The sequence below is a fragment of the Hypomesus nipponensis genome, chromosome 7, assembly GCF_054491055.1.
Source record: "Hypomesus nipponensis isolate SF chromosome 7, ASM5449105v1, whole genome shotgun sequence".
NCBI lineage: Eukaryota > Metazoa > Chordata > Actinopteri > Osmeriformes > Osmeridae > Hypomesus > Hypomesus nipponensis.
In genome coordinates, this window is record NC_140367.1 from 6,191,519 (window position 1) to 6,205,193 (window position 13,675).

Here is a 13,675-nt window from a genome sequence, read left to right on the forward strand (position 1 = left end):
GAAACAGGTGTATCAGGAAGTGACATCGTCACAAGTGTCATACGAGAAACCCGCCTAACAACCTTTCAACGGACCTACTGACCTTCGAGGATCATTCACACCACCCGCAACAGCTCAATTTAACTGTAGACTATGTCAATTGTCTGTTATGTTTGCGGGAGAGAATGCGAGATTTGTATTATTCGACTATTGCTGGTGAGGGGGGAGAAGCAGAATACAAAGATTCTACAGAGGGAAAAGCAGAATGTGTGGCTTAGGTTGACCATTATATTGAGAGATAAAGCAAAAATAAACAGTAAGGGCTTAGCCCATTACTACTGCCGAAAGTTAGTCATGGAGCCACGGTCTGTAACCGAGACCTCTGCAGAATTTACCCATCAGCGACTCCACTGTTGCTGTAATCCAAAATGCATTTCCCATTAACATCAGACATTTAATTACAAGTTATTAGACACTGTCTTGGGTTTTGACACAATTCTTTAATGTTTGTTAAACATCATCCAGATTCTACATACCAAAGGGATGCAGCTCACCGATAGAGGGTGGGGAAGGAAGGGGAAAAAGAAAGAGGAAGACAGGGAGATAGAAACAGTAGGGTGTAGTCAGGAGGGTTTATGTCAGACAATGGGAGGGTCATTAACACACCTGTGTGGCTGCTCTTGTAAACAGCCCTGGGTGGGGCCTACTGGCCCTCTCTCAGAAGTGAACAATAACATTTATCCTCTGGAGAAACAGGATATTAATAGGAAGGTGATATCACAGGAGAAAACACACACACACGTTTTCTGTGAAAACCCTGGTTTAAGACCAGCACGGGACTGAGAGGCCGGACAACCCAATTGCTCAGGGAGGCTCACAGATCTAAAAAACACAGAACTATGAAAGCATGTCTAGAAAACAGAGATCTATGAAACATTCAGGAAATGCTGAAGCCTGCAACTGCTTCAAGCCCAATGTTTGAAGAAAAATGCGAAGCCTGTCTTCTTCAAACAGGAAATACTGTTTATCTGGAGGGTGTGTATTTTCAATGGATGGCAGTGTGTGTGTGTGCTTGTCCTGTAGGTGAGCCCCAGTGTCTGTTGGGTGTGAGATGCTGTTGAATACAGAACAGCCATTGTATAGTCCATTGCCTCCCTCATACAGAAGGAAAGGAGATCCATTATAGCAATAGCACCACGTGATTCTGCACAGTCCCACCTGTGACTCCACTGGCATGGTTTACTGTCTGATTGACAGGTGCAGAGTCCAATCAGGAAGGTAATAATCCCATCAGATGAGGACTTCTGGCTCAGGATTGGAGTGTGTTGGCCTCTCTCCTGGAGGAATCTTTTACCCAACATCCATTTTGCAAACACAGATAAAATTGTCATTTATGTTTTTTTTAAATACATTATATGATCCACTTTAATTTTAAATTTATATATTATAATATCCATTTTCATTTAGATTCAAAAATATCATTTGGGAATGAAAAACAAGAGAAACAATGACCCTTACAGCCTACTGTATGCTATGTCTTTTCTACTGCTTGATATTCACAATGTACTCATATGTGCTTGGATGGATCATGTTTAAATGGCACTGTTACACTACTAACTCTTTGCTCACTCTTTACCCTACATGTGTCATGACACTTCACTTTGTTTAAACACATGTTTTTTGCAGCATGCCTGAGGACAACATTGACTGGCACATCACTATTAGCTAAAGCCTCGAACTTAGACAACATGCTGAAGAAAGAGCAAAGAGCAGGGACGGGCAAACCTTCTCTCTCTTCCGCAAACCCATACATTACTCACCACCACCACCACCAGACCTAAGCCATTACAATAACACAACAGTGAAAACAGCCAATGAGCAATACTAACAACCAGCCATGCAGCCATCCATGTGGCCAGCAGATGGAGACAAAGCACATTTTAGAATCAACAACCTGTTTGTTTGAATGACTTCTTTTCATCGTCTCCTCTTCTCAGTGGATGAGGAGAGGAAGCTATTCAAGAGAATAGAAAGCAGCATAAAACTGTGTAATCCTCACAGAATAACACTAATTGTCAAGTGAGGCAAGGTTTTGGAAGTTGCCACACCTTGCATACAACAACATGCATCAATTTAAAAAGAAAATGTAAAATTCATAGGTATTTGCACCGGTTGAAAAGCTTGTTCGGTTATGAAGCTCTTCCTGACAGCAGAACACTCAGTTGCTGACAACCATCTTGAAATCTTAATATTCAACCTGACCCTCTAAAGAACTTGCCTCTGACAGCCTTCATGTGGAGGGAGCGCTGATGTCATTGGTGGACGCTACACAATGGTGGTGGATTAAACTAGTTGACCCCAAAGAACGGATAGCCATTTACATGAGTCAGAGTGATGAACTCTAAATGACAATATATTTATATATATATATATATATATATTATAATTTCTCTTTTTCTTTGTTAACATTAACACAAACACAGGAGCAAGCAGCTATGCTAAGCATTGTCCCCCAAGCGAGAGAAACAATATTGCCAGCTCCAACGCAAGAGCGAGCGCAAACACAATTATAAGAATACAACCATATCAAGCCCAAACTGTATTTTGGTCAGTTTTTTTTGTTCAAAATAAAGTTTTTTAAGTGTACTTTCATAGCAAGGAAAATAAAAAACATTTCAATACTCCATTAGTAATTCACATTTATATTGTGCTCATTGGATTTATATATCTTTTCATATAGATTTTATACTTATATATTTCTTCCTCTGTATGTATACTGTATTCAAGTCCCCCATGCCCAAGACAAAATATTCTTTCGACAGTGCATGACCTTACCAATATGGCTGATGAATGGAGACCTCACCAACAGGGCTGATGACCATGTGCTGAAGGCAATGCGTGGTTAATGACAGGAGACATGAGGCTGGCGTTTAGCACCATGGGAGGTCAGGAGGGGAGGTTGCCCCTCCACAGGAAGCACTTGAATGATTCTGAAGAAACCAAACTCTGTTCAGTGACAAACTGAGGTGTGCAATGAAGAACAGTGGCTGAAAGTGAAGAGAACCCTGTTTAAGTACCACATCTTAAGAGAGGAGAAATGGTGTCTGTTTCAGAGACAATCAAGATTTGTTCCGATTGGAGTCCAGACTAGATTGGGCATTGCGGTTCAGACCAGTCCAGACCTGTTGTTGGTCCAACTGACCATGACAGTTTGGGTGTTGCTGTGATTCCGACCAGTTCTAAAGGTCCTGGTTCCCATTGACCCAGACCAATTTAGGGATAACTGGTGACTGGTACTTGTTTCTGGGCCAGTCTACGGAGCTCCTCTCTAATGGCCTTGATGAGAGAGGCGGAGCTATGGGCTGAGGGGGAGGCGTCGTCAGGGGGGTACTCTGGTGTGGGCGGGGCTAGGTGCAGTGGAGGAGCTGAGGGGTCCCGCAACGACGAACTGGGCATTTGGAACACGGAGGAGGAAGTGAACTCAGGGAACGACAGCACCTGGACAGAGAGAAAGAAAGAAAGAAAGACAGGAAGGTTGTCATAAATCTTCAGCCGTTCACATTTCAGCCTTTGTGTTTGCGGCCCCACACGGTGTGTCCAGGCCCCATGCGGTGGACTCACACTCTCCCTGCTGCTGGCTCCTGGTCTGGAGAGGTCCTGGTCTGAGTGTTGCTGGTTCCAGCTGGAGCCCGTGGGCCCAGACACGCTGCGGCCCACCCCGGGATACGCACTGATCCGGCTCGACAGACCCACCTGTGTCAGGTGGTGCAGCTGGGCTCCTGGAGGACACACACGTCCATACATGATCAATATATCAATACAATCATTGATAAGATCCTGCAACAGATAGTGTACACACACACACACACACACACACACATGCAGTGTGCTTTACCTGTGCTGCCTCCTACAGGACGTGGCCTGGAGGAGGAGGGCGGGTCGTCATACTGCCCCCTGTTGGAATACACAGACTCCTGAGGCAGTTGTTGCTCTCCAGCAGTAATGTATCCCCCGGAGCCTAGGCCCTGGCTGCAACACACACACACAAACACAAGATGTACCTGGTCAGGATAAGATGGCACCAGAAGATCTGACAAAACCTCCTTTGAGCACTTTACAAAACAGCGAATGAAAATCCGCCCAGCATGACGTTCTTGTGTTGGTCCTCACCTGTGCAGCAGGCCTTGGACTGACGATGGAGACATCCCTAACTCAGCATATCTCTGAAGAGACAAGGAAAGAGGAAGGAAAAGATCAGTCCCAAAAGACTCTCCTCTCCTTTAAAGCATTCAAATTAGATTTAAGAATACTATCTTTCCGCTTGTGCGTGTTCATAGTGGCGTGGATGGAGGAACAACAACAACTGGGTTGACAGTGTCCCCCAGCGTCAGACTCACCGCAGAGAAGGGGCTGTGAGTGGGGACCGCTGGGTAGGAGGAGGAGCCCCACTGTCGTGCCGAGCGGTTCTGAGGGGAGGGGCTTGGCAGGGCAGGGCTGACCCCTGTGACCCCGGCACTGCCCTGGGAGGACGGTGACACCAGGGCGAATGCGTCGTCCAATAGGGAGTGCATCTGCTGCCGCGCCTCCTCGATGGAGGGCTGGGGCGGCACGTAGGGAGGGGGCGGAGGGGCGGAGTCAAACACCTCATCGTTAGGGGAGGGGCTTCCGTGGTCTGGGGGGAGGTCTGGATCCGACTGAATGAGAGAAAAGGAGTTAGTGTGTGTGTCTTTGGGGACATGACCGCTGCCCATACGTGTGTGTCTTACCATGTAGGCCACATTGTTAAGTCCTGGGTATTTCCTGTAGGTGGCGGTGTGGTCAGACAGCAGACCATCTCTGTCTGTCAGTCTGTCTGTGTCAGGGAGACTGCCGTTCCCCCGTTGGCTCCTTCGCCCTCGAGGAGAGCGCCTCCCCCTGGCAGAGCAGAGCAACACAGGTAAGGGTGGGTTACATAGTGGGCTGTAGTCTATCCTCGGTCTGCGATCACACAGTAATATCTATAATATCAATAATAATCTTCATGGCTGTACATATACCATAAAAACCAAAAAGCCTGGCCCAATAGGGTGGTAAGGGTCACGGTTGGGAGGGTAATGGGGAGCTGTGGGGGTTTAAAGTGACCATGTGATCTGGGACGACTCCTCACCTCCTCCTGGAGTCGGAGGGGGTGGGCGGTGAGGGGGAGTCGGCCTGCAGGATGCAGTCCATGTGGTCGTGGGCGGAGCTGTAGAGACGCTGCACCGGCCCCCCATGTTCCTCGCCGTCCCCAAAGGCATCCAGGATGTCGTCCATAGAAGGGAACTCACACTGGCCCCGCCTCTTAGCCCGCTGACGCAGCTTGTTCCTGTGGTGTTCAATCTCAGACTTGTGCCTCAGGGCGACCTGCACACACACACACACACAGTAGATATCATGATGTGAATACTGTATGCGTGTCTCTGTGACTAAGGGCAGTGTGTGTGTGTGTGTATCCTCACCTCTGTGCTGACTCGCTCTGTGAGGGAGGGGCTTTGAGACTGTGTGTGTTGCGGGGGGCTGGGCCGAGGCTGCATGGCGATGAGCTGGACCTTGTTGGCTTGGCGCTTGTGGCCGTCGGACGAACCGCGAGACAGACGGTCCACGTGGTCAAAGATGGAGGAGGAGGAGAGCAGCTCGTCTGGCCCGCTGCCAGAGGGGGGGACTGGGGGAGAGAGGAGGTGGAGGCGGGGGTGGAAGGTAAATCACAGTAACCAGAAGGCAGGAATCACATGCTGGCTAAAATTGTGTTGAAAGATGTCTTACCCATTTTGTTCCTCCCTGTAAAAGAGATGCGATGGATGGAGAGTGAAGAGAAAGTAGATTAAATAAATCATAATTGATTGCTTGGCAAAATTTGACAGGCATTTTTTCTGAGAATAGACTTTGTCTCCATATGCTGTCTCTCCCACTCTAAACCGTGTCTCCACCTCCCCCACTCCTCTACTCTGTTGTGGTCTCCCTCTGCCAATCCATCCTGCGGTCTCTCTCTTCCATCTCTCTCTCTGTTCTCTCTTAGATGCAGCTCCTTTAATCAGCTGTTCTCCTGCCCAGTCAGCAGACAGCCCACTCGAGGATGGACACACGCACCTTTCTCTCTCACACACACACACGCACAAACACACACACACACACACACACACACACAGACACACTCTCTCACCTGACTTACTCTACCTTTTCGCAATCTTATCATTTGCATTTTAGCACAGTCACTGCAAAGACAGAGGCTGGTTTTTCATACCATTTTTGGGTGTCTTCCTGTGCTGTTTGGCCTCACTGGGTGTGGCCACAGGCCTTGTACTCTCCTCCGCCGACTCCCTACCACTCGATTGGTCACTGCCTAACGAATCTCCATCTGACGGCGAGAGCCTGACCAATCACAGAGAAGAACAGACATAGGTATGCTTCATTGTGTAAATGTATTTGAGTGTGTGTACCTTGAGCGTGTTTGACTAACCTCCCTCTACGACGACTGGGGCGGCCCGCCTTGGTGGAGGAGCCCTTGGATTTGGGCGTGTTCAAGTCCCCGCCCTCAGAGGGCGTGACCTCTTTGATGGGTGCCGGGAGGGCTCCCGGCTCCTGGATGACCATGATGTCATCCTTACTGTGCTGGCCCAGATGCAGCTTGGCAAAGTCAAAGCCTTTTACACTGGGAGCCTGTAGCTGGAGAGAGACTTTAGCATCAATGACACGTACATGTGTCCGTACGTGTGTACATCTGTGTGTGTGTGTGTGTGTTTGTGTGTGTCTCAGTTCCCCCTGACCTTTTGTCTTTGCTGGATGGTGTTTATGGCGTCAGGCTGAAACTCTAGCTTCTCTGAGCCACACAGCTTCCAGTAGAGGATGATGATGATGAAGATGGCCAGCAGCACAGGCACCACCACCCCCACGATCAGCCAGACACTGCTGCTCTGGGTCTCAGAGGGCGGCACGGTGATGGTCTCCACAGCTGCAACACACACACACATCAGGATTAGGAGCAATTCAGTTCAAAGCGGCAAGTCACTTGAGCAGACATACAGTAAACATGGCCTATAAATGACCTAAACACAAATATGTAAATGTCCTGCACATATTCATCGTATACGTCACGTGACCATCACATGACGTTAAACACCCTCCCACACACACAGTCCTTATCCAGCACAGACACTCACGCTGGGCCAGGGGTCTCTGCACACGGTGGCCCAGTACGATGGCAGCTCTCTGGAGGTCGAGGCGGTTCAGGGTGGCAGCTGTGATATCAGCGGGCAGCCTCTCTCCCCCAGGCCCCTCCACGAAGTACAACACCTCCAGGGGGCGCTCCTGCCCAGACAGCCGGGCCACGCGCACCACCTGGGGACCACATCAGAGCACGACGAGCGCTGCCATCACACTCCTTCAGCAGATGCTTTTAATCCAAAGCGTCTAACTAAAGTGCATCAGATCTGTAAGGGATGTGATACAAGCGTATTCCTGCAGTGTGTGTGTGAGAGTGAGGCCGCGTGTGTGCGTGTCGACCTGGATGCTGTTGTTGCCCACTGTGGTAGCTCTCTTCCAGCGCCGTCTGATCCCCTCCCCCAGCCCTTCCTCCAGCAGCAGTGCCAGGCGTCTCTCCACACGAGCTTTGAAGCTCCTCTCGGTAACCATCTGCTCCTGCACGCCCAGTAGCACTAAAATAAACGCACATCAAAATCCTTCAGCTTCCCCTCCCGCCCACTCCTTCTGGGCTGCAGCCAAAGGGTGGAGGAAGAGGTCTCACCTGTGCGAACCCAGGTGGAGCGTAGATGGTGAGAGGTGTTTAGCTCCGGGTAGTGGAATGCTACAGCCAGATAGACACACACACACATACACACACACACAGTTGGAGAAGAAGAGAGTGAGACAGACTAAGTGACACACTTCACTGGGTTATTACAGTCTGTTTCAGCGTGCGTTCATTTTGAGGGAGTGTGCGGCTTACGTTCAGCAATCTGCAGCGCCGGGAAACCCAGGTAGAAGCTGAACTCCACCATGCTGAGCTTCCTCAAATGGTCACTGACCTCCGACCCCAGCAGGTAGCCCCGCCCGTCACGCACAGTAAAGGTGATGTCCACTGGAACCTTCTGCTCACCCACTGGCTTGACCACTCCCATGGTGATGTTAAGGAGCTGTAGCGCACACACACACACAAACAGACACGCGTCAGATCCTGTGACAGTTCTATGATAAGGGCGACGCGTAGGAAGCGTTGGTACTCCGTGTGTTCACCTGCACGGTGACGTTGCCCAGCTCATGAGAGCGCCTCCTTGTCTCTGTGTAGGCCATCAGGAGTCCTCTCTCCACACGCTCACTGAAATTGCACACACGCACATCCACGTGGCTGGGCACAAACTGCAGCACTGCAACATCCAACCAAACACAAACACACACACAAACATTCCATTATGGCATGGACAGCTACATATGATTTAACTGGACACAAACACACACAGATGGTTCCTACCTGAGTGGATCTGGTATTTGTAGTCTGGTACAGTGTAAAGGGGAGAAATTGCAGGAATGGGGGAGGAGCTGCGAGATGATTGGCGCAGAGCGTTGATGACGGACATGGCGGTGAAAATGATAGGCCCCGCCACGGCACGAAAGGCAAAACTGGACGGAGTTCTCAGGAACTGGTGGAGAGAGGAGAAGGAGAGGTGGAGGTAGAGTGGTTGTCTTTGAGCCCTATTAAGAGGTCAGCATGTTGGCCATGTGAAGGGCTGTGTATTGTTGAGGAGTGTGTACCTGTAGCTCCACTGAGCGGTTGAACTCTCTCTTTAAGATGTCTCTCACCTGGCCAAACCCTACAGTGGAGCCTTTGGGCATGACTACAAGAAAGACAGATTAGGTTTATCAACAACTTTACTTGTGTTGACCCAGACTTTAAATAGATTGCAAGAATATAAGATGTACAGGTCCAAGCAAAAAAAATGAACCTATCCTTCAGAAGAAGTACTCTGGGTAAAAACTGGGTTCTGTAACAACTTCCATGCTAAGATGCTAATTTTAGATTTTGTCTATCTTAAATTTGAATGAGATCATAAATCGTGAAAACTCAAGTTAAACTGAGGGACTATATATTAAAGTACAAAGAAAAGATTTGGTAAAGGTAAGATCTTGTGGTGCCATCTTACCCACTCTGACCAGGTACATCTCTGGCTTGGTGACATTGCACAGGTACTGTCTTCCAGGTGGGGTCAGCACCACTCGAGGGGTGGACACTGCTGGGGTCCTGGTCAGACTTAGAGTTGTGGTGGAAACAGTTGTGGTAGTTGTTGCCTTGGTGGTCGTGGGCCGGGTGCTGGGAGCCCTGGTTACAGGCGGGGTCTTGACCGTGATGGCTCCTCTCTCCCCAAAGTCCCGGCCTGGCGGTCTCCCGGGGGCATCAGGCCAAGTGGGGGGCCGTGGGGGGACCTTACTGGTGGTGTTGGAGGGGGGACGTGGGGTGTGTTTCCCCGGGGTAGATGGATGGTCTCTGGGCCTTGGGGCAGAGGGCTGGGCAGGCCCTTTAGTGGCAGACCTATCAGTAGGAGTGGGGATACCTGGCCCCCGATAGAGGGTGGGAGAGAGGTCCAGAGGAGGGGTGGGCCCTACTGAGGGGACTGAGGGCTGCTTGGGCTCCTGGCCTGGAGTGGGGTGGGAGCCAGGGGAGGATGGAGAGGGATGGCCGTGTGTGTGGGTATGAGAGTGTGTGTGTGTGGTAGTGGCAGTGGGCCTGATAGCAGGTTTAGAGGTGGTCTGGTTTACAGTGTCCAAGTCTGGAGGCATAGGTTCTCTACCTCTGTCTCTGTGTCTTTCTCTCTCTCGTTCCAGCTCTCTGTGCCTCTCCTCCTCTCTCTCACGGGCCAGGAGGTTGGTGTAGTACTCTAGACTGTTCATGTCAGGCAACAGCAGCTCTGTGGGCTCCAGGGGCAGCATGTCCTCCAGGTCATAGTCCTCTTCATCCCAGGACGGGTCGGGCTGGGCTGGGCGGGTGGGGAGACCGCCCCGCAGGGGGGTTGTGGGGACGGAGGAGGATGGGAAGAGCGAGGAGAGCGGGAGGGTGGGTCGAGAAGGAAAGGAGGTGTCGTAAGAAACCCCGTCGTCGAGGTCATAGTTGTGGCTGGGTAGGGGCGTGGCCAGAGCCGACTCCTCCCCGTCGGGGACCATGAAGGACAGGGTTTCCAGGTAGTCCCCAGAACCCCAGGACTCCTCCAGGGAGGGGGAGTGGTCCCAGGGCGGGGGAGGCGTGAGGGTGGGCTGGGCGTGCGGGGGAAGGGGAGGGGGGTGGCTGGGGGACAGAAGGTCAGGGGGTCTCAAGAGGAGGTGGATGCCCTGAGCACCTGAGTCCGACTCGTCCGCGGACCCTACACCGTCGTTACCATGGTACCCGGCCTCTTCAGGGCGGCCAGCTCGTGGACGTCTAGAAGAAGGTAGATGTGATGAAGGCTGTGCCGTCCTGTTGGTGCCCACCCCACCTGCGGAGAGAGCAGACACAGAACCATGGTCACACAGTGTGTGTGTGAGTGGGTGTGGTGTGAATGTACAGTATGAAAGCTGCAGGCTCTGCTGCACCCCTGCTGACTATAGAGACCTAGATGGAGGGGGGGGGGGGGGGGTCAGATGGCTGAGCGGATAGGGAGTTGGGCTATTAATCAGAAGGTTGTTGGTTCGATTCCTGGCTGTGCCAAATGACGTTGTGTCCTTGGGCAAGGCACTTCACTCTACTTGCCTCGGGGGTATGTCCCTGTACTTACTGTAAGTCGCTCTGGATAAGAGCGTCTGCTAAATGACTAAATGTACATGTAATGTAGATAAGGCTGATCTCCGTAGGCAGAACAATGGGCACACAAGAGTGATCACAGACATGCCAAATATTTTTTCCACAAACATGTTTGTTACTCAATTCTACGCCTTTAGCAGAAAAGACCAAAAAACTCATACATGAAAGAAAAATACATTTCTAAAAAGGAGCATCTGTTTCAAAAGCAGTCTACTTACAAATTCATGACATGGATGCACTTTTTAATGCATCTGGCAACAATGCTGCTACTGTAATGTATTCTTTATGTCTGAAATCAACATTATTACATGCTGTAGGTTGTGTTTTTGTATTAACACAGGCACTGCCAAGCTTATACCGTATACATCAATGTTTAATTACAGATGTACTCCAGAGGGGATAACTTGACTATAACAAATTACACAGAGTACACCCTCTACCATTTTTCAAATAGTTCTCTCTTTATCCATCCATCAATTTGTTTTCTCTCTCCGCCCCCACCCTTCCATTTACCCCCCTTTCTCGGTCACAGGCTGTAGCCTACAGTAAATTACAGCACACGGCATCATCCTTTTCCTAGCCTCGACTCTTTCATCATTGTGCTCTCTTTGCCGTTGCCGTGGTGACGCGGTGCTTTGCGGCAGCGTCACGTGCTTTGTGGCGGCGGGCTCATTGGTATGCCAGAGACAAGGCTCTGAGGCACTCCAGCCAACAGCACACAGGATCGGTACACACACATGCACACACACACATGCACACACACACACACACATATATTCATTACACTGACACAGAGAGAGTAAGTGGGAAAGAGATAGTGAAAGGGAAGGGGCAGAAGGCATATAATGATGTAGAGGAGGAACAGATTTAGAGTGAGAGACAGATAAAGAGCGAGAGATCAGACTTGAGATTGGCCTTCTAAGACGAGCAGCACACAGCACATTCAGTCAATGCCAATGTTGATGACAACATTTGATCACAATGATCAAATCTGAGATGCATCCCCAGAACCAGCTCTGGCTTCTAACACTCAATAGCCGTGGCTCCCCATGTGTGTATATGTGTGTGTGTGTGCATGTAATGTGTGTAGGTGTGTGAAGGAGACTCAGTCTGAATAAGGAATGACTGTGTGGAGATTCTCTCTCCATCTGCCCGTGACTCCTGAGTCAGAGACAGAGAAGTGAAGAATGGAGGAGTGAAAAAAGAACAGACTGCTACTGTACCTATTAAAAGGGACAGACAGAAACAGGAGGTGGATGTATGGTTATGAAAGTGCCTTAACCAGGTCCAAATCCATACCTGGCAGACTAGCTCCCCTGTCTGTCAGTGACCCTGTAGAAACGATCTAATTTACGTCACTTACCTGCAACAGGTGTGCTGGAAGTCGCCATGGAAACCAACATGCTTGCAGCAAGAAGAAGCACAGTAGTGCGCAGGCACGTAGAGGTTTTTTGGTACATCCTTGATCCCGCGCTTGCCGGTTTCAGAGTCTCCATGGCATGCGAGTCACATTAGGCCTTTACATTCACGGGACACCATCCTTCTTCTCTTCAGTGGGCCGCCGGTTTGTACCCATAACTTCCTGATCTTGGTCGGTTAGACGGCCCTGTTTAAGAATAAGAGGATTGTGGATAGGCTACAAACATCCAGTTTATCTTTACACTACTGAAGCAGAAAGGCCGCTAACGTCCATCTAGTCTCACCGCTGGCTGTGTCTTCTCAAATTGACGGCTGGCTGACTGACCCCATTACTGGGAATAGCCTATATCTGCCAACATTTCTCACCATCACATTCTGGGAATAAAGCGGATGTGTGCTAGACGTTTTGGGATATAAAAACTATGAAATAACGATACGTAATTGCTTCAGTGTTGCCAATACAATATCGGTCAAGATTCCTGTAGCATAGGCTACTTAAACATAAAATTGATCCGCCGCGTACGAACATTTTAAGAGTGCTTGAAAATGATTTGGTTGTATCTACATTTTGGTATGAAGGATGAAAAGGGCGGCAAGCGCAAGCAGTTCATAGCGTGCATATGAGAACATATGACCTGACTATAGAGCAAAAACCATAAATGAGGCTACACAAATAACGACATCAAAGACAGTAAATATACCAAGTGACCCTACATCTGGGAGATTCGTTTTGAATGATTAGTCACCGTTCAAAATCTTTCACATTGCTATTTTACATGATATATTTGATATAATAAAGCCTACCTGCCATCCTGGAGATGCGGCGGTACGGAAGCGTCACGCCTCTCCCAGCTTCACGTAGCCGCGCGAGGCGCGCTCGCGTTCCATGCCGAAGAACCCAAATTATGATACCGCAGCTGGGAATCAAATTCTGTCTTATAATAAATTGAGAGGAATTATCATCGGTAGCCTACTTAACAAAGGGGATCTCAGCTGATGTACAGCTTCCATGCACGCCGCACTGTACCTACACATTGTTACGCCGTAACGTCATTGATGGAGCGCAACCCCAGACAGAACTACAGTGGTGAAAAATCCATGATTCGAGGCACATCAACACCCACTACACACAAATCCTTAAACAGGAAAATGTCAAGTAATCGTTCGAGTAACATTTGATTCTGTTCAGTACATTGCACGTCATGGATCTCAATATTAACTAAACAGCAATGCCGGTTTTTCATAGGGTAAACGGGCAAGTACAAAATGTTGGACGAATTTGCAGCAAAACGTTTTCTTCCCCGCCCCTATTTCAAAATTTGTGCCACCCAAATAACAGACAATTGGTTAGGAACCTAGCATCCAGATAACTGCACATTTTGAGCAAAGGCTGAACACATGCTTATTTAAAATATTCAATTCAAACATTGCAAGAAAAACAATGAAGTTTGAGTGAACACAGTATCAAGCATACAATACAAAATCAGGACATCGAGA

General features: G+C 49.3%; 1 protein-coding gene across 1 annotated transcript; it reads right to left on the reverse strand.

The window, feature by feature from the left end:
* Positions 1-530: 530 nt before the first annotated feature.
* LOC146276485 (UPF0606 protein KIAA1549) lies at positions 531-12,738 on the reverse strand. Its single transcript, XM_084702092.1, has 22 exons — positions 12,463-12,738; positions 12,123-12,365; positions 9,132-10,454; positions 8,743-8,825; positions 8,462-8,630; positions 8,227-8,357; positions 7,940-8,126; positions 7,739-7,798; positions 7,498-7,649; positions 7,155-7,332; positions 6,762-6,946; positions 6,455-6,660; positions 6,239-6,366; positions 5,761-5,775; positions 5,457-5,659; positions 5,126-5,361; positions 4,746-4,893; positions 4,377-4,673; positions 4,150-4,202; positions 3,875-4,008; positions 3,601-3,758; positions 531-3,477 (listed from the first exon to the last, which is right to left on the reverse strand). Exons 2-22 carry the CDS (start codon positions 12,253-12,255, stop codon positions 3,253-3,255), a joined length of 4,404 nt encoding a protein of 1,467 aa, XP_084558218.1. The 5' UTR covers positions 12,256-12,365; positions 12,463-12,738; the 3' UTR covers positions 531-3,252.
* Positions 12,739-13,675: the final 937 nt, after the last annotated feature.

Coding starts and splice junctions, on each gene's coding strand:
- LOC146276485 (XM_084702092.1), bottom strand. CDS start 12,255: ATGGAGACTCTGAAACCGGCAAGCGCGGGATCAAGGATGTACCAAAAA. Junction 6,367..6,454: donor CCCAGTCGTCGTAGAGGGAG/GTTAGTCAAACA, acceptor GTGATTGGTCAG/GCTCTCGCCGTCAGATGGAG. Junction 3,759..3,874: donor TCCTGTAGGAGGCAGCACAG/GTAAAGCACACT, acceptor TGTGTCCTCCAG/GAGCCCAGCTGCACCACCTG.